The sequence below is a fragment of the Montipora capricornis genome, chromosome 4 (assembly GCF_036669925.1).
Source record: "Montipora capricornis isolate CH-2021 chromosome 4, ASM3666992v2, whole genome shotgun sequence".
Taxonomy (NCBI): Eukaryota; Metazoa; Cnidaria; class Anthozoa; order Scleractinia; family Acroporidae; genus Montipora; species Montipora capricornis.
Window position 1 is genome coordinate 56,440,351 of NC_090886.1, and position 24,110 is coordinate 56,464,460.

A 24,110-nucleotide genomic window follows, 5' to 3' on the forward strand; every position below is an offset into this window, starting at 1 on the left:
GCAATGATCCCTGAGGCTGTAGTTCGAATTCCCAAGCAAAGGCCCCTGAAGAGGTGAAACATTTATCTTGGCATTGCGATTGTGTTAAAAGAAAGCCATTAAAGAAAATTATCTTATTACCTTAGGGAGCTCAAAACCGTTTTACAGGCAGACCTCTACATTTTGAACATATGAATGAATTGTCCCAGGTCACTGTCATGGACCACTTGTAATTGTACATTTCATATTCATCCTGGCTCGATTAACTAAAATCCCGCTAATGTGAGTAACGAAACGCGTTCTAATAAATTTTATTTTCCTTGGTTTGGGCAAAACTTCTTTCATAAAGCAAGAGATCGCCAATGCAAGGATTGATATCAGAGTTGGAGCAGTACGCATCTGAAGTGCTATGATGCTCTCTCTTGATGAACACTAAGATTCTCGTAAAGTAAGACGTTTTCATTGATGTGAGATTTGTCGAGCCGCGTTGAGAGGAAATGGCTCTCTATCCTTTCTTGTAGCTTTACCGCCGAGCTTCACAGCAACTTCTGATGTTTCCATCAACGTAAGAGCTCGCCTAATCACCTCGGTTTCTTTGTGGTACACACCTTGCTTTGAGGTGCGAATGTCCAGCGCTCTCTGCAGAAGTAGTTTGGCTTCCCTTGTTGCATCTTTTGTACCCTTGGCTTGAAGAAGTTTACCTGAAAATCGAAACGGAAAGGTTGAGATTGAGGCAGGGCTGGTGGACTATTTTGCAACAAACGTAACAATGTATTTTTATTTACTAACATATAAACATCAAACGCTATAATGCCAAGACCATTATGTCGAATTGCGCAGGACAATGCATGCTTTGATTAGTTTGGTTTTGCTGGGTTGGCTGAGAATGGTTTTTCTAGAGCGAAGTTTGAACTATGGTGTTCTTGATAAAACCAAAGCTAACTTTAGCATACACCTCCTACTGGGATATGTCTGTTCCAATCCCGTTTAGAAACAAGCGGCTTCTGCGCTGTTACGAATTCGTCAAAAGCACTCAAATCGTCAAATGAGAAAGTTTTAGATGTTGTTCTGAAATGGCAAAACATCTAAACCTTTAGATTCAATACTGACTTAGCTTGAATAAAGTGCTTGCGACCATCAAATGTGAAGGACCCAACAATTCTTCACGCATGCATAAGGACTCCCGAAACAATTTCTCCGCTGTCGCAACATCCAAGGACTCTGATGTGTCTGAACATCCCGTCGAGGCCAGAGCATCATAAATTTCTGCCACCAGAGGATGAGAAGAGCCGTACCATCCCCTTCTCATCTCGAGAGATTTACTAAATAAAGACTCCGCATCACTTGACCTTCTTTGCTTTGCCGCCAACAATCCCATGTGAAAATAGACGTTACTCTGGCCTACAAAAATAGTGTAGATATTGGCACGGATCAACATAACATTCGACAGCAACAAAAAAGTTGTGGTCGAGTTCTTGCCTAGTGCGTATGGCACGAGACCGCACTAAAGACAGGGGACTTGAGCTAGTGAATAACCTTTTTATTTTTTCGCAGCTTAAACAAAAGACAACCCGCTTAATACCGTATAGACAGTGCAATTTCCCGTTTAGAATTCTCTGTTGATCTCACTGTAAGGCCCATTTTAAACGTCGCATTTTACCATGATGTGCCGAGTCTATAATGCAAATGAGCGAAAACAATAGATTTTTCTCATTTGCATTAGATTCGGCACATGTAAAATGCGACGTTTAAAACGGGCCTAAGTTAAACAAAATAGCGTCGCGCCGGAGTCGCGAGGTCACGGGTTCAAACCCCGTTGAAGTCCTGAATTTTTCAGGCTTCTCTACGCAATTGCAAAAATTGCTCTCATAACTGCGAAGATCGTGGCTTCACTTGATTTCATATCCGCGGTTCATGTGTGATTCATTTCATATACCATTTCATCACTTAAACAAAATACACAAAGCAAGAGGTGTTTTCAGTTTTAAGTCAAACAGAAAGTACAAACTGGGACTACTCTTTGGAGTACTTGAAACAAAAAAGATAAAACAGTGAAAAAAAATTAATCGTTAGGCAGAAGGTGATTCATCACCCATCGATTTCACCCGGCTTCGCGGGTAAGATAAAAAAATAAAAATGACTAAACATTCTCTGCGGCAAATTTTTGAAATCAAGAGGCGGCCCAACAACTGATTTGAACTGAGCTACTCTCCACACGGCTTCTAAGTGTCCTGCACAGTTATAACGCGTATTTGAAGAAGTCAAACGGACGAAAACGGATAAAGGTCCCAATAACAACCGAGCAAAGATAAAACCCCCCAGGCTGGACTCAAATTTTCCAACGTTTGCTCTTTCTCTTTACCAAATTCCATTTTTGTTGTTTGTTATCTTTTGACGACAAATGTCACAAACATGATCGGTCTAGATGGGAAAATCTAGACTGTCGCCAATGTCGATTTTAGCCTATTCAAGTTAATTCTTGAGTTTGGTCGTTTCCTGTCCTTTTGATACACGGCCATATAATAACTTGAAAATACCTGGGCCCGGTTGTTCGAAAGCCGATTAACCTAATCCAGGATTAGCATAAACTTTTGCTTCATGTTTTCAACTTTTTGTTGAAAGTTTATTTGCTTATTTTTGTTTTACAAGATTGACTCCTTTTAAGGGAACTGGTCAAAACTACTATACTCGAACAGGACCCACCTTTGGGGTAGGGGGATTCTCAAAGACACCACCTATCTTCGAACTTATCACATGAACATTACCGACAACATTTTATTGGCTTTTAAATTTGAGTTGACACAGGAATATTCAGCTAGCAAGAGTCGGCCTTACTAGACAAACAAGAAAAGTGAGGTTTGAATCTCACTGTAATTTTTTACTGTTGGATAGAGGGTTGGTTATGCAATATAGACACCATCTTTTGACGTTAAGCAATGGGGGTGCAGGCAGACACCACCATCTATTTTGTGGTTTGGTGTGGTTTGGTGGGTCCTGTCCTGTTTTGACCACTTCCCTAATGTAAAGTTTTGCCGAATATTAGCGTTGAAGAGCATTTGGGAGTAGAGAAATAAAACTCCTTGGTTAATTTTTAATATGGGATTAGCGTCGAACAACCGGGCCCTGGTGCATAAAATGCTTGGGTGAGACAAGACTGATGCCATTGACATCTTACATTCTTGAATAATCGTAATTAAAAAAGTGTCACTGCCAATTAGCCTACATACCAGGAAAATCGTTAGCGAGTTTTAAGTGTCTCAAAGCCTCATCCAGAGTAGTCCCTATATGCCGTTCGCTGGTATCTTCTGTTTCTTCTTTTTCGGATGTTGTTGCAGTCTTGACCCTCCTTGTCCTCGTGGATGTACGTGATCGCCCATGTGCGTGGTAAAGCGGTGGGACAATAACTTCATTGGGAAGTTGACATAGTGCCATTTGATCCAGAATGCGACCGATCATCGCCGCTTGATCAACCTGCGAGCCAAAAAAGAGAAAAAAAGCAATGGATCATAGCTCGGAAAACCATGTTGGTAATTTACGTTTTACTTTCATTTCAAATTTGTTTGTTGAAGCGTACATGGTTCAGATGGGCGAATAAACTGACGATGATCCATGTAGAGTTATGTTACTGGTTTTACTTCCGTATGGATTTTAGTGACGACATTTACGCTTGTGAAGTTAGTTGATCACTTAAAACAGTTTTCAGCCACAAATTTTGTTGAGCTCTGCTCAACTCGGTTGACGGCTCTATGCGGTGAAGCAAATGTTGGAGAAAAAATAAAAAAGCGCCGAGAAAACTGGTAAATGAGAGACAATGGCATTGAAACAAATCGCGAGAGTGCAACGTCGCACTCACCGAATAACAAGACGTCTACAAGGGCGTATCCGTGGAATGCTTCGGAAAATAGCGAGAGATTACCAGAAAGATAAATCTGTGATATAACTTGAAGTTGTTTGTTGTAAAAACTCATAATTAATGTTACTACATTTGCAAATGCAAACAACGAAGCCCTATTAGCGGGTTATCAGGATACGGGATTTTTTATTTCTTTATTTTTTTGAAGGAGACTTTATTCAAATCCTACAGTAATAGTTGCTTTCTTAACTCCGTTCATCCAAAAATTACCAGATCAGCCTTAAATCATTCGAAAAACTGATTACAAATCACAGTTCAACAACTTATTATCATAGACCAGGGCCCCGGTTGTTCAAAAGCCGATTAACTTAATCCAGGATTAACGTAAACTTTTGTTTCATATTTTCAACTTTTTGTTTAAAGTTTCTTTCCTTATTTTTGTTTTACAAGATTGACTCCTTCTAATGTAAAGTTTTGCCGAATATCAGTGTTGAAGAGCATTTGGGAGTAGAGAAATAAACTCCTGGGTTAATTTTCAACCTGGGATTAGCGTTAATCGACTTTTGAACTAACGGGTCCAGTTGTTCAAAAGCCGATTAACGCTAATCTCAGTTTAAAACTTAACAAAGGAGTTTTATTCTCTACTCCCAAATGCTATTCAAGGCTGATATTCGGTAACACTTTACATTAGAAGAAGTCAATACTAAAAAACAAAAATAAGCAAAGGAAACTTTCACCAAAAAGTTGAAAACATGAAACAAAAGTTTACGCTAATCCTGGATTCAGGTAATCGGGTTTCGAACAACCGGGCCCTGTACTCGAAGTCCGGTTCCGCAATCCTGGTTAAGTTCCTTGAAAACTGTTTAAATCTGCCGTGGCGAAGACAAGAAGACAACATCTGTACTCCATTTCTCTCAATGCTCAAAAAATTGTGTGTTCTATAGTCCACTCCAAAGTTCTAATTTTACAATTCTATAATCTTGATTTCACTATTTAGAGTAACTTGGTACCAAACGTTCCGCAATAACTTGAAATTTCGTTAAGAAAAAAGCTCAAATCCAGTAGTCCAGTCCGGGTTCAAATCGCCAAAACTCTCTCTCTCTTCGATTCAAAACTCAACAAAAGCTACAAGTAGTAAATAGTTCTCTCGGTTCTCAGAAACTACAAAAGTTCGTCCTGATTCTACACTCGAGTTGAACAAAAAACTATCGAAGACGAAACCAAAAAACCCTAGTTATCACTTCTCGAGAGAACAGACAAACAGCCGAAACTGTTCTGTGCCTGCCCCTTACGGCACTAAAAAAACAGCACCGTACGTAGTACAATGGTACTTGAAAGTAGTCCTTCGCCGAGAAACGAATCTTAGCTAAAAGGCTGAGAGGCGATCAGGATACGGGATATTTAAGTTAAAAAATTGTGGGGATACGGGATATTTTTTAAAGTAGGAAATCATTGCGTACGTGTGGTAGTGCAGTAACTTGACAGTGTTTTTTTCCATAACTGTCAACTGTCAACTAATTTGTAGCTCTAATGGTCTCTAATAGTACACGATATTGTTTTGGTATCGTAAGTCATTACAGTGCCATGGTAGATATCTTTGCTAAATACCCCCTGGTTCAGTAAAATATTAAACCCAGAAAGATTGAAGAAAATAAAAGGAAATCGAGAAACGCTTGGCTTCAAGGCTGATATGTTGATCATTTACAACTTCGTTTTCAACACAAGCTTAAGCCTGTACTCTGAGCTTCTGACAGCTTTCCAAGACCAATGTTCACTGAAGTTAAGCCCTTTCCAGCGTAGCCTGATTCTCAGACGGTCCAGGTCGCTCGCTGAAGGGACAAATGTGCGTAACACGAGCGACCTGGACCGTCTGAGAATCAGTCTATTTCCGGCGGAGTTAGTATCTGGATGGGGGCCGTCAAAATATGCGACTTGCTGTCAGGAACATACGACCAAAAATTATATTTTAACGCTCAAAAATGCGAACCAAGCAAGGTACAGATTTTGTTAGCCTGCTTTACGCAAAATACTTGAAGGAAATACCGTGTTTAAATAAAGTTACCTTACCTTACCTTAAATACTGACGCAAAAGTCAATAAATATTAAGGAGCGCAGAGGGAACTTTTAGGTAGGAAGTGTCGATCGAGAATAAAACAAGTTGCCATCAGCAACAAAATTTGCGAGGTGAAAACATCATAAATGTCGAGCCACGAATATAACAAGTAACCATCAGCGAAAAACATTTCGGAAGATTTTTGTTACGTTCAATCAGAGTTCAATTTTTCTATCGTACTTTTGGTTGTACAATCGAAAGTGACATCGATTTTAGCGGCCGCCTGTGATCAAGTTACCTTGCGTGTTTAATACTGACAACTCACGAAACAAAGCATGTATCTGTATTATATTTATTTAATCCTTTGAGTGAGGGACACTATACAGGATGCTAAAAGGTCAAACGGGTCCGACGAGAGTAAATTAAAGCCTACATAAGAGCCAATCAAACCAATCAAAATGACGGCAAGACACCGGGTTTTTGTCAGTTTGCGTTTTTTTCTTTCACGTGTTACTAAGTTCGACAAGATACATGTGCGAATTTAACACAAAGACCACAATAGTTGATTCTAGTCCAAGTGTCAACTGAAGTTAAGCTCCTCCGAATGAGGTTAGTAATTGGCTGCGAAGTCCCCGCGACCGTGCAAGCTTATTCGTTTTTTTTTTAAACTTGATTTCATTTTTTTTGTTTGGCCGTTGAAAGCTATTTTTCTTACTTTCTTTCTACATCAAAACGGCTGAACAAACTGGTTCCCAAGAAATATTGGAGTATTCGCTCTATGCAACATACTTCTCATGAAGTATTCGTTCTCTGCAAAGTAATGTTCACAGTGGAACACACAAGTACGAAGCAAGACCTAGAAATAACGTAGAAAATTCTCCTTACCTTTAAAGCTTGCCTTTCTCAAAGAAAAAGCATCTATCCACTTTATCGAATAGTTTAATACTGTGTCAGTCATGGCGGGCGGAAAGATTCCACATACAGCTGTTTCCAGGTTCGGGAAAGAGCGTTCGCGACAATGCCGAAAGGTAGTATGAAAGATATTCAATAAAACAAATTCAACTTGTAGGGAACGCCCAGAATCGAAGATGCCACGACCGTCCCTGAGTAAAAACCTACGGTGGCGAGCTATTTGGATGAAAGACTTCTCAGGAAAAAGCGTTCATGAAGTGGCAGAACGCACAGGCTTATGTTGAAGCTCTCTTTTGCTGTCACGCTACCAAAACACGTCCAAAAACAAAAGGGTTAATTAGCAAAAACGATGGCTCTTCGCGTGCGCCACGATTTTTGGCACATTTCTCCCACTTTCTCTGCGAAACATGACATAAATTAAGGTCGTGTCCTATTGGGATCAACCGTTTCGACCGCAACCGATTTCGGTTGAAGCGGTTGAGGTTTCGCAATAGAACATTTTTCCAACCGTTTTCGGTTGAAACGCGGTAACTCCTGGGAATGGTTATTACCGGACTTCTCAGCGTTCACAAGTTGAGGCCCGAAACAAACATGGCAGGAGCCCGCGGCCGACTTTAAATGGCCCGCGTAAACGACAGCGGTTGCTGCCAATGCTTTTTTAACCATTTCAACCTAGTTTGATGCCGGTTGAAAAATTTGATCAACCAAACCAACCGAAAACGGGTTTTTTCCCAATAGAACACGAAAACACCCAACCAACTAAAAACGGTTGATCCCAATAGAACACAACCTAAGTTAAAGTTTTCTCTGTGAATCCTAACCCTTGGTTAATTATTCATGTCCTGGATCATTTGACTGAATTTTGAAACTCGCTTATATCACAATGTCAGTAACATATATAGCGTGAGCATATATTTCTAGGTGATGTTTTCGATAGCATTTCTGTCATGTTCTCGTTGGCTCAAACTGACAGTTTACCATAATGCCTTTCGGCATTGCCGCGTGCGCTTTGATGCTTCTTTTAGACAACTTTTCTCGAAACAGCTGTAAATGTCTGCTTTCATCTAGATAACGGAAGTGCGTCAAGGTTGGGAGAAGTATGGGTGTTCTTATCGCGGCAGGGAAGTTTGGAAATACTGAAGGGTATAAAAGTAAATTCACCCGATCAGAGCTTAATTCAATGTCCTTGTGGTATGCGCAAAAGACAGCAGACTGGTTTTAAGACGTGGTACGCCTTCGCCATTCCACGTAATTACGGAGTTTAAACAAAAAAGACGGCTACGGCTACGGCGACGACAATGCCAGAAAGCAAGAATATCATTGGTTAAAAAAGGAAGCATACTCGTGCTGCACGTGCACGAATTTCCGTGCATTTTTTTCACGTACTCCACAAAACAACAACGTGAAATCACCAAATTTTACTGAGGTTTTGACGACAACGTGAGCATATAACAATGAACCATTATATTTCTATTTTTACTTTAAAACCGTTCGTACCCATAGAGTTACATCGTAGTTCGCCCGTATTGTACAAGGTGAACAAGACGGAATAATCGCGAAATACTTGCGATAGCGTTAGGTTATATTTTGGAGTGACGTTTTCGTAGACGTTACCGTTGTCCACAAGGAAACGTTTCTCCGTTTGCGGTCTCAGGAAACATTTCTTGCGGAAGCAAAATTTGATTCCCGGGAAGCAAAAACGTTCTTGAATTTGGTCGGAAACATTTTGATTCCTCAGAAACTGTTTCCTCGTTTGCGTGCCGAGGAAACATTTCGGGAAACAATGTTTCGCAACAATGTTTCTTCGTTTGCGGGCACCTTTAAACTCCCCATTGTCTCACTGCTGCCATCACGTGCACGCTCCGAAACAGTGCAGTATGACTGGGCCTCTCATTAGCAATTGTCTCAGAAAAAAATTGAAGTCATTGGAGCCTAAGGTAGTTAACCATTGTTTTCAGACATCCCTACGCAAACTTGAAGCGAAAAATCAGTCATTGGATCGGAAATCTAACTTTCCGAGTAGCGGCTACGCACTGTCTTAAGGCCTGGCCAAACGCTCCCAACATTTCAACGCAACATCTTGCAACATTGTTGCATGATGTTGCGACATCTGTTGAACGGGCTGGCCAAACGCACGCAACATTTTCATCATTTTCAACGCAACATGTCAATGTTCGTGGGCCCCTGGCCCCCTGGCGCGCAAGAAGTGGACCTAAAGCGCATGCACTAGCGCAACAATGTTGCGTGAACGTTGCCAAACGAGTACAACAACATGCAATATCCAAAATGTTGCAGTAAGAATTTGACCGTTTTCAAATTCCAACATGTTGCAACATATTACAACAGGGTGGCCAAACGTATGCAACATGTTGTGCCCAACAATGTTGCAAGATGTTGAGTTGAAATGTTGCGAGCGTTTGGCCAGGCCTTTAATACATGAATATCCATCACCTGGCTCGGAATTTCGAAATTTGTTACAAGTTAACTAAAGCGACGACGCTAAACGGAAAAGAATGGAAAAAATGTGGCAACAAGGGCCATATCCAACTTTAGAATAATTACATAGGTGATTATTGAAAATTCTCTTCGCTGATTGGTTGTACTTGAGGTAAAAAATGGCCGCAAGCCGCTTTGTCGAGGTGACAGACGAAGAAATTAGTTGTTTTAAAGAAAATGCATATGTTTCAAATTATCACCTATGTAATTATACAAAAGCAATATTCACCTCTGGCTCGGTGAATATCAGTGAATAAAAACTTCGATTTTTTCTCGGTTTTTATTCACCTCGCCTTCGGCGAATAATTGTTAAATAATCTATAGCGCAATTTTTGGCTTCCCTGAGGCCCCACTCCTCCAGATCGACAACGAGGTGTTACATAGACCCGCTGCTTACCGTCTTAGAACCGCCACGTGTCATGTCACCAGCGGCTTTCAAAGCACCATTGAACCAAAACGCCGCCTTTCTCATTTCTGAGACTTTCAAATACAGATTTCCCAAAGACTCCTGTATGTCACCCAGCAAGTAAATATCGTCCAACAGAACAACAGGATAGGCCATCTTGTACGCACTAAGAAGTAGATTTTGCGCCATGTTATAGTGTCCATCACTGGCCAAAAAGTTTCCTGCAAAGAAGTGAATTAGCGCTACCTCGAGCTGAGTCAAGTGCTCGTTGTCGTCTTTCCCACATAGTTCCTCGATGGCTGATACTTCCAGTTTTTTTGGCGAAGTCATATCCAGTTCTTGATCGGATGACTCACTTATCTCGTTGTACAATCTCTCTTTAGCCTTAATGGTCTTTTGGTACAAGATCTCTTCGGGCTTACGACCTTTCTGTGTCAAGATTCTCCAGTATGACATAAAATCGATCTTTCCGCGGTCTTCATCTCTCAAGCTCACCAACATTAGAAACATACCCGGCTCGCAAACAGTAGAACTCAACTCTTGAATGTTTCCACCGATGTTTAGTTGCCATGGTAACTCGTTAAGTGTGCGCCGGCACGAGGGCTGCTTGGAAAAGAAACTGGCTAGAACAGCGTGACCCTGGTGCTTCTGTCGTTCCCAAGTTTCTTGAAAGGGCGAAATAGCTCGTTCCCGAGATGGAGATGTCAAGTTTCCAAGCAGCGCAATTTCCACTGCAGCTCGGGCTGACTGGTGAGAAAAGGTCAACAACCCAGAAGGCATTTCAATCAAGGCGTGTTCCGCAGTGAGTCGAAAAAATTCCCAGTGTGCTTTTGTAACCTCATACTTGTTTGTATAACCCATGACTTTCAAAGAACTCAAAACCTCACTTTCAGATAATCCCTCACGTGACACGGCAATCAACCTGAGGACGTCAGCAACCCAACCACTGTTCATACGATCACGTGATACCTGAGTCTTCATGGTAGGAACTGGACTGCGGGCGACAGCAGGCCGTAACCAACCATATTCGTGAGTCCAACGACGAAATATCAAAGTCCACAAGTCAAATAGCGTTGATGTGTGAACGTACGAGTCTAGTAACCTCTCTGAATTCTTATGCGCACCCAAGATACGCAGTTCACAGGCAAGAGCAACGTAGAACAGTGGTAAATGCGCAAGATTGGCAGAGGTTACCTTGGAGATTGCAGCTGTATCCAGAAACTTGTAACTGGAGGAAACGTACTCTTTAAAAAGGTCATTCTTTCCTTTCACATCGAACAGTCGCGGTACATCAATACAATACGTATCTTTCCTTTTTGAGAGTTCTCGATGAGTTATGTCATCTTTTGTTGTTGTGATGATTATTCTACAGGACACAGGGACAAAAGAAGGCAACCACTGTATTTGTTTCACTTTAAATGCTGCAACATCGAGAGCTTGGCCCAAGTGATTTGCCCCATCCAATACAATCACACAAGGACCTGACAAGAGGAAATTCGAGACAAGATTGAAGTGAAGGAATGTTCCACGCAATGAAAAGTAATTGTCATTTTGTTTAACTGATAGAGCCGTTTACAATTGAGTGTCGAAAGTAATTGGTGAATTGCTTTGGTTTTGCATTACTTCACTCAGCGATTGGTGCAAAGTTCTCGCGCCACGTTTTCAACCAATCAGAAGTGAAACCAAAACCAATCGTGGCTCGAGCGTGCACATTTTCCCGCGCTTTGTGTCGGCTACGTGTAATTATTTCGAGTTTTGATTGGTTTACTGGATTGTCTCCGTCCATTTTGATTGGCCAAAGTCTAAGTAATTACTTTGGTTTTGGTTTTACGACACTCGATTGAAACTCGCTCTAAACTAATTACAATAAATGAATATTTATAATTTATTAAAAAGAAGTTGCAAATAGTAACCCCTGTAGCAGAAAAAAAAGGTTAATGAATCAATTGGAAGGCGGGGAGTTTCGGAAAAAAACCCCGAGTTTCTAAAACTCGAATCGACCTTTCGATGACCGGTTCGGATGTTCTACCACTGACCTATGGGAGCCTTTGAGAATGATCCCGAAGAAATTCGCATTGAACTGCTTACACGGTAAAAGCTACGTGCTTATTAATTATCGACTTACCCAATGAGATGGCTGCTCTGAATGCTTCTGTTATTCGCGTGAAGTCACACAAGTCCTGGATGTCCTTCACATCATGAGCGAAGGACTCAAGGTATTGAAGCCGTAATTCCTTAGTGCAACGACGCATGAAATTGGTGATATCAAAACTGCCAGAGTCACAACCGACAAAGTGAGGAACGACGACCACCTGAGGATGGCTGCAGGTGAACTGCTTCAGCCAATGACTTAAAACTGTGGATTTTCCGCAACCACTCTCACCTACGAACATAATGCAGAGTTGATAATCAATATAGACCTTATTCTTTATAATTCTTTTGTGGAAGTGCAAATTAGCCTACCAAGCCTCGATACCATACAGTGAATTGAAAAGAATTCTTGCTCTAAAATGAGGCTTGGTAGGCTAATTTGCACGTGGACAAAAGAATTATAAATGTGACCGCCATTTATGAATAAGGTCTATATTCTTAAAGTACAAGAGTAAAAATGTTTAGGGTATTTCATGACTGTTTATTTTGCACCACTTATATGCCCAAACTCATGCAAGCTAAGTACTGCTAATCTCTGACTATCTATATGTTCACTATCAAAAAGTTGAAAATGATAAAATGTATAGATACCAGCTAACACTAATACAGGAGGCAAGGTTTCCTTGTCACTGTCAGGAAGACTGGTCATAAAAGTGTTGAGTGCAGCTGTTGGAACCAACATAGTGGATTTCCTTTTAATTCCCTGTCTCACTTCGGCATGGAGGTTTAACACTTCCACTATTTCTCTTATTCGTGGAGTCCTGACAAACACCTGACATTTATTCATAGCAAAACTTTCGTGGGCAGACCATTCGCGCCAAGCCTCGGAGTCAGTGTTAGGAAATATCAGCGGACTTATGGGTGGATAATAGACATCTATTACTGAAACCCAATCCTTTATTATCAGCTCTCCAAGCTCCTCAAGAGTGGCAAAATGACGGACTGGCAATTCTGGGAAGGACAAAAACATACGTGGTGTTAAAAAAGTTAAACAAAATTACAAGAGTGTTTTAAAAATCAACCCGCCAATGGGAGTTTTGCATCCACTGGCAAATTTTCCATTTGTAACATCTCTCTAACTTTCTGGATATAAAGTGTCTTGGAAATTCAGTAAGAGGAGCCCGCGCCAGATGGTGACTAAAAAAGCCGCATATGTTACGTGCATACATAAAATGCTTATCGTGTCTTCTCCATCTATGTAGTTTCGTAACTTCAGTCTCTTTTAGTTTCGTTTCCGGCCGATCAATTTTTTTCAATTTAGTACCTAAACCCAGTGTTTTACACAAATGTCTTTTGCTGAAAACAATTTGAGGTAGCTATTGTGAAAGTTTAGTTTATTGAAAACTGTCGTACAGAACATTTTAATAATAAATGATATGAAGTTCTTTCCATAATATTTATTATAGCTTCTTACCAGAAAAGTTCAGCGCCCCAGTTTTAAAAGGACGCGAGCAATTGATTTGGGAAGGCCAGTAGACTACGCCATTGTGTTGCTTTGGTTCGCTGGAAAAAATGATTTAGTTTCATAACAATTGTAAAGTTAACCGCCATGAGCCTAGCTGGATCTTTAAAGTGCCCCTGAGATTAAAAAAAATCATTTCCTCGTTTCCTTAAGATTTTGAAAGTGTATTTGCTTAACACCTGACTGGCAAACGTTTGAGCTTTGATTATTATCCAAAGGCCGTTTACTTTGAATGTAAGGTTTGGATTTCACAGGCCGCCATTACTCACGTTCAAAACTGGCCGATTGGACATCCGAGGGTTGGATCCAAGGAAAAGTGACGTCAAAGGCTCACTAGCTTAAAATTTCAACGTGTGAGTGCAGCTTATTATATCTGCATAACGCGAGTTTAAGGCCCCGTCCACACGTATCCGGATATTGTTGAATCCGCACATTTTTCTTTCCGGATACGCCTTCCGCCTACACGTATCCGGCGAATTCGCTGGCGAATCCGGAACTTTTTGAATACGAATTCCAGAGTGAATATTTTTCAATCCGATATGAATGAATCCGGAACCGTTTGGACAGTAAATCCGGAAATTTTTTTATCTCGATGACGTAACAAGATCGAGTCCAGTTCCTTACCGTGAAATTAATTCTTAAGATGGCTGTCGAGGGCTTCATGGCGCATGCTCTGTTACGTCTGTTTTCTTGAGGAGTCCTGAGTACTAAAGTGAATCCGGATACGTTTCGGATACGTGTGGACGGACAAATTCGATTTGAACACGCTACGTGTGGATGGAAATATTTTTTAATCCGGAGAGAAAAAGTTGCGGATTCAAAAATATACTTAAACGTGTGGACGGGGTCTAAACGTCTGAAAACCCAAAACTCTCGTCCTGCTTATTAATTCTGCGGCGTAAACACGCATTGCATTCTTAAAGAAGTGAGCCTTCGACGTCCTTTCTCCTTTGATCCAGCACTCTCAAACTCTTGAAGTTAATAATGGCGGTCGACAATTTAAACTAAAATTCCAGTTAAAATAAACAAGTGTCTTTAGGAAATCAAGGCTTAAATCTTTGGTCGCTTAATGTTCAGTTAACAGTTTTGAAATCCAAAGAAAAATAAAAATTGATTTTTTTGGTCAGAGTGGCACTTTTAACGCTTCGAACAGTTTTGCAGCGTTTGCTTTCCAACGGTCCATGTGTGGTTTAGTAGTGGTTGTTTTTTAGCGTTCTAACGCCTACAGCGTGTGCAATTTTCTGCTTTCCTTTTTCTGTGTATCGTTGGGCGAGCTTAATAGGTACACCATGCAAGCCACGAACAAAATTATATCAACTGCTTCCACCGGCTGTACCGACCGCGACTTAGAGTAGATCAAAGAGCATGATGATGATGATAAGCCTTATTTCGACACGGAATCAATTCATATATCAGTACAAGCCAAAATTAAAGTGTGTTTATTTCGTACAACTAACATTAAAAATTTTACAAAAACACAAAGACAACGATATTGCAGGGATACTTTAAAGGAAAATGAAAGTGGTTTCATTTTTTGCTTTAGTGGAAAGGCTGTTCCAGAGAGTTGCACCACATAATGAAAAGCACGTTTCTCTGCTTCAGAAAGGGCCGTGGGAATGATTTTGCGCGAATGTATTCTTTAAAATGTCACAGAGGCGATCTGGAAAAAGACCATTAACCACCTTGAACATGGTTATTTATAATTGACTAGTACGCCTTTGTTCAAGTGTATCCCAGCCAAGGAAATTCTGTTTCTGTTTTATTGATCGCTACCTCTTGTTCGCACAACAACCGATTCAACTAAAATGTACGTATAAATAATCAATCTTTTATGATGCAAGTTACAAGCTCGACACATTATACAATTACTCAAATCACATCTATAAATAAAAAAAAGATAAATAGACTGTAACAAATAAAGAAATAATCAATTACATTAATAAACTCGTGATAACGTCAATAAGTACTACTTGCAAAAGCCAATTGGGGTCAGGCCACTGCGCACTAACGACTTCTCCACGCATTCATCCGACAGCTGAAGGCCGTAAAGTTTCGGGAATGAAAAGTCTCTTGAGGGAGGCCGTTCCAAATAGGGATAGTACGTGGGAAGAAAGAAAATTTGAATGAATCTGTACGGGGAGAGGTGGTAGAATATCATATCATGAGATCGTCTTATCACGAGTCACGTACTTAGAGAGATCCACTCCAGAAAGTAAGGTTATGAGAGGACTTCTACATGAAATTAAGTCGTTGACACTCATGACGCACAGAAAGTGGTGACCAATCCAGTACGTTAAGCATATAAGAGACACTAGAGTTACGAGTTTTTTCTATTATCGAATTTTTCGAAATTTTTTGAGAGAGTTGTGTACAATCGGTTCATAAAGTTTGTTCAAAAATATGACATACTCTACAGTTGTCAATTTGGTTTTCGGAAAAACCACTCCATTTCTCTTGCATCTATTCACCTTATTAACAAAATTGCATCTGTAATTGATCGACTCGAGACCACTGCAGGGGTTTTCCTAGATCTCACAAAAGCATTTGATACCATTGACCATCAAATCCTATTTTGCAAGCTGGACCATTATGGTATTCGTGGCCTGCCTTTGGAGTACATTTTTGTGGCACTAACATCAAACAATTTACAATTTTTTATCAAGGTCCAAAAATCTGGAACTCTCTTCCTGCATCAATTATTAATTCATCTAAATATAGTACTAAGTAGGGTTTCTTTAAAAAAAAAACTGAATTAGTTATGCTGCACAAGCAGTGAGATTATTTAGTTTAATGATATAGGCATATGAGGGGTCCCCTCTTATAAGTCCGGTGGTTTCGTGGGGTCTCCTCGCCACAATTCCTGTAATATCCATTCTTTTTTAATTAATGACTTTATTCTTATTATTGATCGTCTTTGCAATATTATGGTGCGGCAAATAAACATTCATTCATTCAGTCTCGAAAAAAGAGGCGGGCAGCCCTGTGCTTTACTTTCTCAAGGTTTGAAATGTTGCACAAGGACAAGGAGGGTTACATTTTTTAATTATTGCGTTGAGTATAGAGATCCCAAGCAAAGCAAGCATATTCAAGAGACCTGCGTACAAGACTACTGAAGATACAGTTTGGCCTTAGTTTCACGAGCAAAATGACAACAATTACGAGAAAGTTTGAAAAGCCATCGTAAACCGGTGGCTCAGTGAGCTATAACAAACTACTCAATACTCCAAGAATAAATGATAAGCATGATGTAATAAGTCAAAAGACATCCAAGCGGATTCCCAGTTTAACCCTTGCAGCTTCTGGGTCTGTATTAAATACTTCAAGATGCACATGAACTCTTTAAATACAAAAATGATAAAAGCAGGTTTCATTTCTGCTGGTAGAACTGCTACTTCTTTCATCAAGTATTAATTATGGTGTCATTAACAGGATACTTACTTATCACTTACAAAATCTTTGACATTGACTAGGAAAAGATTATTACAGAATCTTAAATCCAAACCTGTGTCAATAATTTGCTGTTTAAGCTCCCTCAGCTTTCTTGCTGCATATTCACTCTCAGGTATGTACTGGGACAAAAAACTATCTTGCACTGTCTCAACAACATCTTGAAGCTTCTTTTCCTCCTGTGAATTGCTCCGGAAGTAAAAATAGCCGTAGTCATACTTTCTACGGAAAGATGCTTGCACAATCTCCAACTCTGTAATACTATTAAACCTGAATATCATAAAAGAATTGATGGAATTTACTGACAACCTATGGACTGACACCAGAACCATAATGAATATTGAGGTAGACTGGCAAATCTGCTCCTCATCACTGATACATGAAGTTCACCTGCAGAAAGGACAGTTTGATCTTGGTCTATCTACTTCCTAGATGTAATTTTTAGCAATTTATGACAAAACTTAAGGACGGTCACGTGAACATTTTCTACAATAATTTTTTTCTGCAAATTTTACCATTGAAAGATGCTGAGTTAGTGATGTCAGAAATGCAAAAAAAATGAGGGGTCACCGACTTCGTTTTAAAGAGAACTTGCCCGGAAGAACACCCTAAATCTGAAAAATCCGGCTTTTTTGGCTAATAAGGCCACAGTGTCTGTAAAGCCCAAAAATATTGCAATTACATCTTTGAAGTGAAATGTTCTCTATCAAACTTTGTTAAAGTGTACGCATCAAGTCAATTTAGTTAACTGTTGAGGTTCCTTAAAGAACAAGTTCGCATTTAGCGACCATGGTTTCATGCACCTTGCAGCCGCAAGATGGCAGGATTTCATGTCCCGAGGACAGAAATCTTGAAATTTTTGAAACTTCCCACATTGATTTTCTGTTCCTTTTTGGGCAATGTGGAGATAATTGTAAATAAAATCTGTTTCTGAAAGGAAAAGTAGGGGTCACCGAACATCCAAGATCGTTAAATCCAAGCAAAGCTATAGCAATGGCCATCTGCCCTATCATTGCTCATTTTAGTACTTAGCACACGCTCGATGCATGACATGGCATGTGAATTGAATTTGTCTGCGTTGTAAGGATGCGCAGTAGCAATGGGCGCAAACGTCCTTAAGCAGATGGCCATCATATTGGCAAACAACTTAATTACTAAATTGACTGATAGTTGACCTGTACACATGTCAGTCGATATACCACCAATTTTAACAGGGACTGCACAGCAAGTTTTTGAGTGAGGGGGGGGGGGGGGGGCATGCTTGGGAATTGTATTTAATTTCTTTAAAGTGATGGAGAATGCTTTTGTAACAATAAAACTAATACTTTTTTTCCACACCTTCAGTGACATTGCTATCGTGTCTCAAAATTCACCATCACTAAACTGAAATATAATAGACTGTTATACTACTGATATCAGGGTTAGACCTAGTTTGTCCTCATGGCTAAAATTGTGGGGGACATTTTAATTTTTAGGTTGACAGTCAATTTTTTTCCGTTTTCTTACGTTCAAACAAAGAAACAGGCATGACAACTAAAACATATTTTATTACCTGTTACTTCTACTAAAAAAAATTAATACAAATAAGAAAGTTGAGAAAATGGTGTCAATGACTTGTGATTGACCATTGTTCTCTAAAAACACAACACTGTGATGGTGTTGCTGAGTGTAACCCCATAGTTTCCTAATTAACAGCATCCACCTGTTCTTTACAGTCGTTGTGTCTTAGAAAAGGTGAGGTTCTAAAATTTGTACACCCTTTTTCCGATGCCAAGGGGTTTGTTTTCTTAGATTTCCAACAAAAATAGCAGAACATTGCCTCCTTTTCATAACCCAACAACGTGTGAGCTCGCAACCTAGTTTTCTGGAAAGATCGAGGTTTCGTTTGAGCCCCATCTGTTTCTTCCTCATTAATGCACTGTTCTTCTTGTGTATTATTTTTTGTTTCTCTGATCAACCTGGCTTCGATTTGAGGAGAAAAAGCTATCTATTGTGCGAATACGCTTTCGCCATGACATTTTTAATTCCCAGACGCGTGCATCACGCTTGGTTGAACATCAGTAGTGTGACTGAAAAGTGACTTTAAAATGAACGCAAAACGCACTATAAAATTCCTCCCACAGTCTGTGTTTCAGCTTGTAATTTTTGTATTAAACTGTATCTCTTCTTGTGTGCTTCCTTCAGAGTTTTCCCCCAGATTTTAAAGGGGACAAAAATGTCCCCTTGGCCGTTTTTTTAAGGGACAATTTCAATATCAGTGCGGGATTGGCGCAATGGCGTGGCCTGGCTCAAACCCTGTGATATCAACCTTTAATTACTATAAATAAGCCAGACATCCAATGATTTTGCTTGAGCTGCCTTGACCTCAATGCTGTATAAGCCGGATTGAATGTACCATGATGACCAGAGCTATACACAATTCTGTGGTTTAAGTACTTACAATGACAAAACGTTTTTATAAAGAGACATTCAACAAAACTTGCAACTGGAATGCTCGACGAACCATGAAACCTGATATCAAAAGACGGACTTCGCGCTGATTGAGATAAAATCAGGATGCACAAATAACAGGAGAAAGAATAACTTCACCAGCTTCCAAAGATCAAGGTTGAAACTAAATTAAAATTTGTTGGAGAATCGCCTTATAAACTAAACCCAGTTATTAGTTTGGATCAAAATTGACCAATTATGAAATTAAACGTTTTTCCTAAGAGGTCTACATGAAAATAAAGCCATTTAAAAGACGTTTACCTCTGCTAGCACAAGGTTAGATGTGAAAAATATTCTGTCTTCGTGTTTGTCTTTGCCAGTAACTCTGGTCACTTTCGAATTAACAATTTTTTGCTATTTTTGGCTCCATTATTTTTGTTAATTTTTTTTTTATTTTTGAACCCCCTTGTTCTGTGCAGTCCCTGTTTAAAGCATACTTTCGACCATCTGCGCAGTCCCCGTTTAAGGCATACTTTCGACCAATATTGTCAACCAACTATCAACCAAATATTAGCCAAGTATCAGCGGAGTTGCCCCGTATAATGAATATTAAGTCTGTTGAGTCTCCGTTGAGTATCGGTCCATGTAGCGATCAGTGTAGGGGTCAAGATAGCCAATAATATGGTATACAAAAATAGTAGAGTAGGAGCTATGCTATTGGAGGTAATACCTCAATAGCGTAGCTCCTACTCTACTATAAAAACTACACGTAACCCATAATTCCTCGATTCGCTCTGACAAAGGGCTAACGCTCAAAACGTCAGCTCTTAGAATCTCTGTACTTCCCCACCGACGCAGCACCACAGTTTCTTTAGAAACTACTCCCTTCAATAATATGGTAGTTGTGGTACCGCATTATGATATATGACACCAGGAGACTGGCCCTTCAGCGAATGTAAATAAGGCAATAAGTGATTGCTATATTAAATAGAGGTTCTCCTAAAATTCCAACTATAAATCACCTGGTCAGCTAGGCTGATGGTGTACATGTAGGGTTGCTTTTCAACTTATTCCTCATCATTGAATGATGAGGATAGGATATCATTCAGAAAATCTCTCAGGTAATTTGCATGGGTCTAATGCGCTCAGGTTAACTCGAAACTTCAACATCCCCCCCCCCCCCCCCTTTCCTTGGCAAAGCCTGGGCATTTGAACTTTTAAAGATTGGATCACTCAAATTCCCACCCCCTTGGGCCAAAATGGTGTTCAAATGCCCTACCCTATCGTCAGATTTGAAGGATTTGTTTGTCATACCCTATTAAAGAACAATCGTCGTCGGCTCCTGTCGTCTTTAATAAAGACCTTTTGAAGACCTTTTTTGTAAGCCAATCGCTCACAAATGCTACATCTCTTCCTTTAAACTCTTCCATCTCGTCCAAACATGTGTTTTATAGCTGTTAGTGACTTTGCTGCCCGAAAAAAAACAAAGGTCAAATTTCCCACTCCCCGGGCACAGAAGGTAGTCAAATGCCCGTGGTTTGCCTGGGGGGGGGGGGGGGGGATGTTGAAGTTTCGATTTGATCGGCCCATAAGTGGCCTGTATTTCCCTGCTTGCCACATACAACGTAGATGCACATGTGACATATTTATAACCTGTTGTCGCCTTCAAGCACCCAATCATGTCCACAAGCTGATGCAACTTCAAAGTTTCTGTCAAGCCATTCCTCGGTTGCTGGATCTTTCACTTCCTTCTCGGTCGCTCGATGGACTCCGTACCTGTCTCCCAGCAAGCAAACAAAGAATGGAGCACATCTCCCAATGCTGTCCAAACACATGCGAAGAACATGTTCACTGTTGTGTTGTGACTGCCTTTTGTTCCAGCGTAAATCTACGGGTATAAACGAAGTTCCTCGCTCATGGCATAGTGTGTTTAGCTGAGGAAATATCCTGTCTTGTAAGAAGTCTCTTTCTGCGTGAAAATCTTGAAACGTTGAGCACACAAAAGGTCGAATGACTTTTCTGCCAGCAGCTTGGCATCTTGCTGCCGATAAGCTGGACCCATCCCGCAGCTTTGGCATTGACAATTAAAGAAGACTGCACGGTGTTCCTCGATAAAAGAAGTACATGTACTTACAGCAATCGCCGTTGTCAATGCCGTTGCCACGATCGCAAGGGCAGCTAGTTGGGGGGGGGGACACCACCACCGCTACCCACTCTCCCTACATCGCTAAAATTTTGCTAAAATATAGCGCATATAAAAGAAAAACAAACGTAACATTTGAAAGGTTGATAATGAACCATATAGGTTGATGATTGGATTTCACCAATGATCAACGATTCATAGCAATAATATCGCCAGTAAAAACTTGATTGCTTTAACACAAAGCTATATCCCTTCCCCACCCCGCTCCACACACACACTTGCTACCGGATGATTCGACCCAGTACTTTTTAGCTAAATACAAGATGGCGGCCAGTTGTGCGCTTTTTGAAGAAGAAAGTCTTCAAAGTGTTTACAGCAAAGTAATTTGCCGACGACTTGAAGTTAAGAATCTGTTAACCCTTTTTGGAAAAAGGGATTCATGTTCATGCCCTGCGATATTTATTTGTGGACACACGGCGACTGGGAAGAGTTACGTTGTGCAAACTTTGCTTCAAGATATGCAGGTCTGGCTTTTAGCTAACCTTTCGTTGTTATTCTTGTAATGGACATAAATTTACTGTCAGAGGTGCCAGAATTCTCCAAGGGACTAAATGGCCCTTGAAGTTTAATCGTTAGTAAGGTAGGGTAGAGCAGAGTAGGGTTTTTGTTCCATTTGAAAAATTAATTTTTGCCAGCCGGTCATGCAGACCTTAACTTAACCCTAACCCTATTAGTGGTAAGCAGACACAGCATATTCAGTAAGAATTATTAATAAACCCCTTCAGGCAGCTGGTATGTCGGCTAATAATGTCTGTGGCTGAGAGAAAAAAAAGGAATATTTGGCCAAGAAGGGAAGCTTCGAAGGCAAATGTGAAATTTTGAGGACAAATCACATTATCAGCTGGCAATACCAGCAGACCAGGTAGGGTTTTATTTATTTTGTAGTTCTCTCATTAAAATTCAAAGCGAGCGAAAATCATTCGTAAAATGTGATGGCGAATACTTGCGATTGACGTAAGCAAGTGCATTTTATTGGTTTAAGTACTGTTACAATTGTAAGAAATAACACTTTTTTTAAAAAATACATGTTTCAACAGAATCTTCTGTCATCTCCAGTGTGAATTACAAAGTACAGAGTTGAATATATAGTGTGCGCAATAGTTTGTAGTCTGAGTGAGATGTAAAACTAAAGTAATTCAACAGGCCCCTGAAGGGTTTTTTATGGTAAACATTAGTAACAGGAACACGAGAGTCGTTGTTGATCAGAAAATCTAAGAAAGGGATTTGTTATCTATTTCTTTTTCTGTAAAGAATCTGATGTTGGGGTGCCTAGAGTTAATTTAGTCAAATTAAACATGTACCAACTATACCATCATGCATCACTGCATCACTGCATGTGACAGTGCTACATCCCTCCCCATTTTCAAATAAGAACATGAACAATAAACTGATTACAACAATGTCTAACATGTGAAGAGTTTCACGCAGTGACTTTTAGCATTCCAATACAAAGTCCTTAAGCGTTTTTGGTAATAGTCCCCTTGAGGCTCTAAGAGGGTATCTTCTTTCTTCAATAGATTTCTCTTGTTCGCCAGAGCTGAGTGGTTTGTCATAGGATCACTCCATGATTCCATTATCTGCACGTTTCTCATCACTTTCAATATTGATGGACTTTGTAACTGTTCTGATGGGTTTGAACAACATGCTGGATTTTTTTGTGATACTGTGTTTGCCTGATCCTGAGCTGTCACCATAGATCCTTTCTTGTCAGTAACTGTGTAAGGGCGTGGCTCATAGTAAGCTTCTGTTTTCCTCTGGTGGGATCTTTCTTAGTGAACTAACACTTGACCATTTGGAACTAGATTTGATGGTTTTGCATGTCTGTGATGATCTGCGTATCTCTTCATTTCATCTTTGGATTGCTGATCTTTGATCCTCATTTCTTCACCTTTCGAGAAACTGGGTGGTGCTTCCGGAAGTTTTGTTCTTGTTGCTCCTCCATACAGAGCTGTGTGAGGTGGGATTCCAGTTGAACTATGTGGTGTTGCTCTGTAGCTTCTTAAGAATATGTTCAACTCTTGCTTCTAGTTCTTGTCCTCTATGTTCACTGTTGTGCAAATTCGCTTAATTTTCGTCATATTTTTTCATGTAAAATAACAAAGATGAAAAGTTGAAACTCTTGTGCTGCCTTTTTTCCACTGGGTTTGTTTCTTTTCGTTGGAAATGATTGCAGGACTAATATCAATGTAGATGGGGGTTATTGCATGATAACTTTCCACCACATGATGTAAAGTAGCCAAAAAAATTGTGCGAAAATGAATGGGTGAGTTATAATCTGTAATATCCCCAATGAACACATCTGATCTATAATAAACTAACTTGGTTTCATTTGTTTTTTTGATAATCATAGCTTCCTCATGTGACAGTGAATTGTGTGGAGTGTTTCACAGCACGCTTGATTTATGAATGTATTTTGTACCAGCTACAAGAAACGGATAAGCAAGCTGATATCAGTTCTCCTCCCAAATGTGACAACATGACTGATTTCACACGACAACTTAAAATTTCTCTGTTATTAAGAGACTTCACTAAAGAAACATTTTACATTGTCCTTGATAAAGCAGACAGACTGAGAGATATGGAGACTTATGCATTACCAGCATTTTTGAGACTTCAAGAGCTAACACAAATTAACATCTGTGTTGTCCTGATCAGTCAAATTGTTTGGGATAAATTCCAAGTTGGGACTGGATTTTACGAGCCCATGAGCATCCACTT

At 40.0% G+C, this 24,110-nt stretch overlaps 2 protein-coding genes across 3 annotated transcripts in view; one reads left to right on the forward strand and one right to left on the reverse strand.

Annotated features, from left to right (window-relative positions):
* Window positions 1-276: 276 nt before the first annotated feature.
* Window positions 277-21,369, reverse strand: LOC138047610 (tetratricopeptide repeat protein 41-like). The gene is made up of 8 exons (XM_068894535.1): window positions 20,843-21,369; window positions 16,815-17,029; window positions 12,442-12,801; window positions 11,825-12,082; window positions 9,691-11,180; window positions 3,207-3,450; window positions 1,090-1,380; window positions 277-680 (listed from the first exon to the last, which is right to left on the reverse strand). The coding sequence occupies exons 1-8, from the start codon at window positions 21,265-21,267 to the stop codon at window positions 439-441; spliced, it is 3,525 nt and encodes a 1,174-aa protein (XP_068750636.1). The 5' UTR covers window positions 21,268-21,369; the 3' UTR covers window positions 277-438.
* A 219-nt stretch (window positions 21,370-21,588) lies between these two features.
* LOC138047612 (origin recognition complex subunit 5-like) overlaps window positions 21,589-24,110 on the forward strand; it is a 10,740-nt gene continuing 8,218 nt past the window's right edge. The window contains exons 1-2 of one of the 2 annotated variants that reach the window (XM_068894538.1): window positions 21,589-21,856; window positions 23,743-24,110. The exon at window positions 23,743-24,110 is cut by the window's right edge and continues 148 nt beyond it. In XM_068894538.1, coding sequence (XP_068750639.1) covers window positions 21,656-21,856; window positions 23,743-24,110 — 569 coding nt within the window. In that variant the 5' untranslated portion in view covers window positions 21,589-21,655. The remainder of the gene's footprint in view (window positions 21,857-23,742) is intronic. The other variant, XM_068894537.1, reaches the window with a different exon arrangement.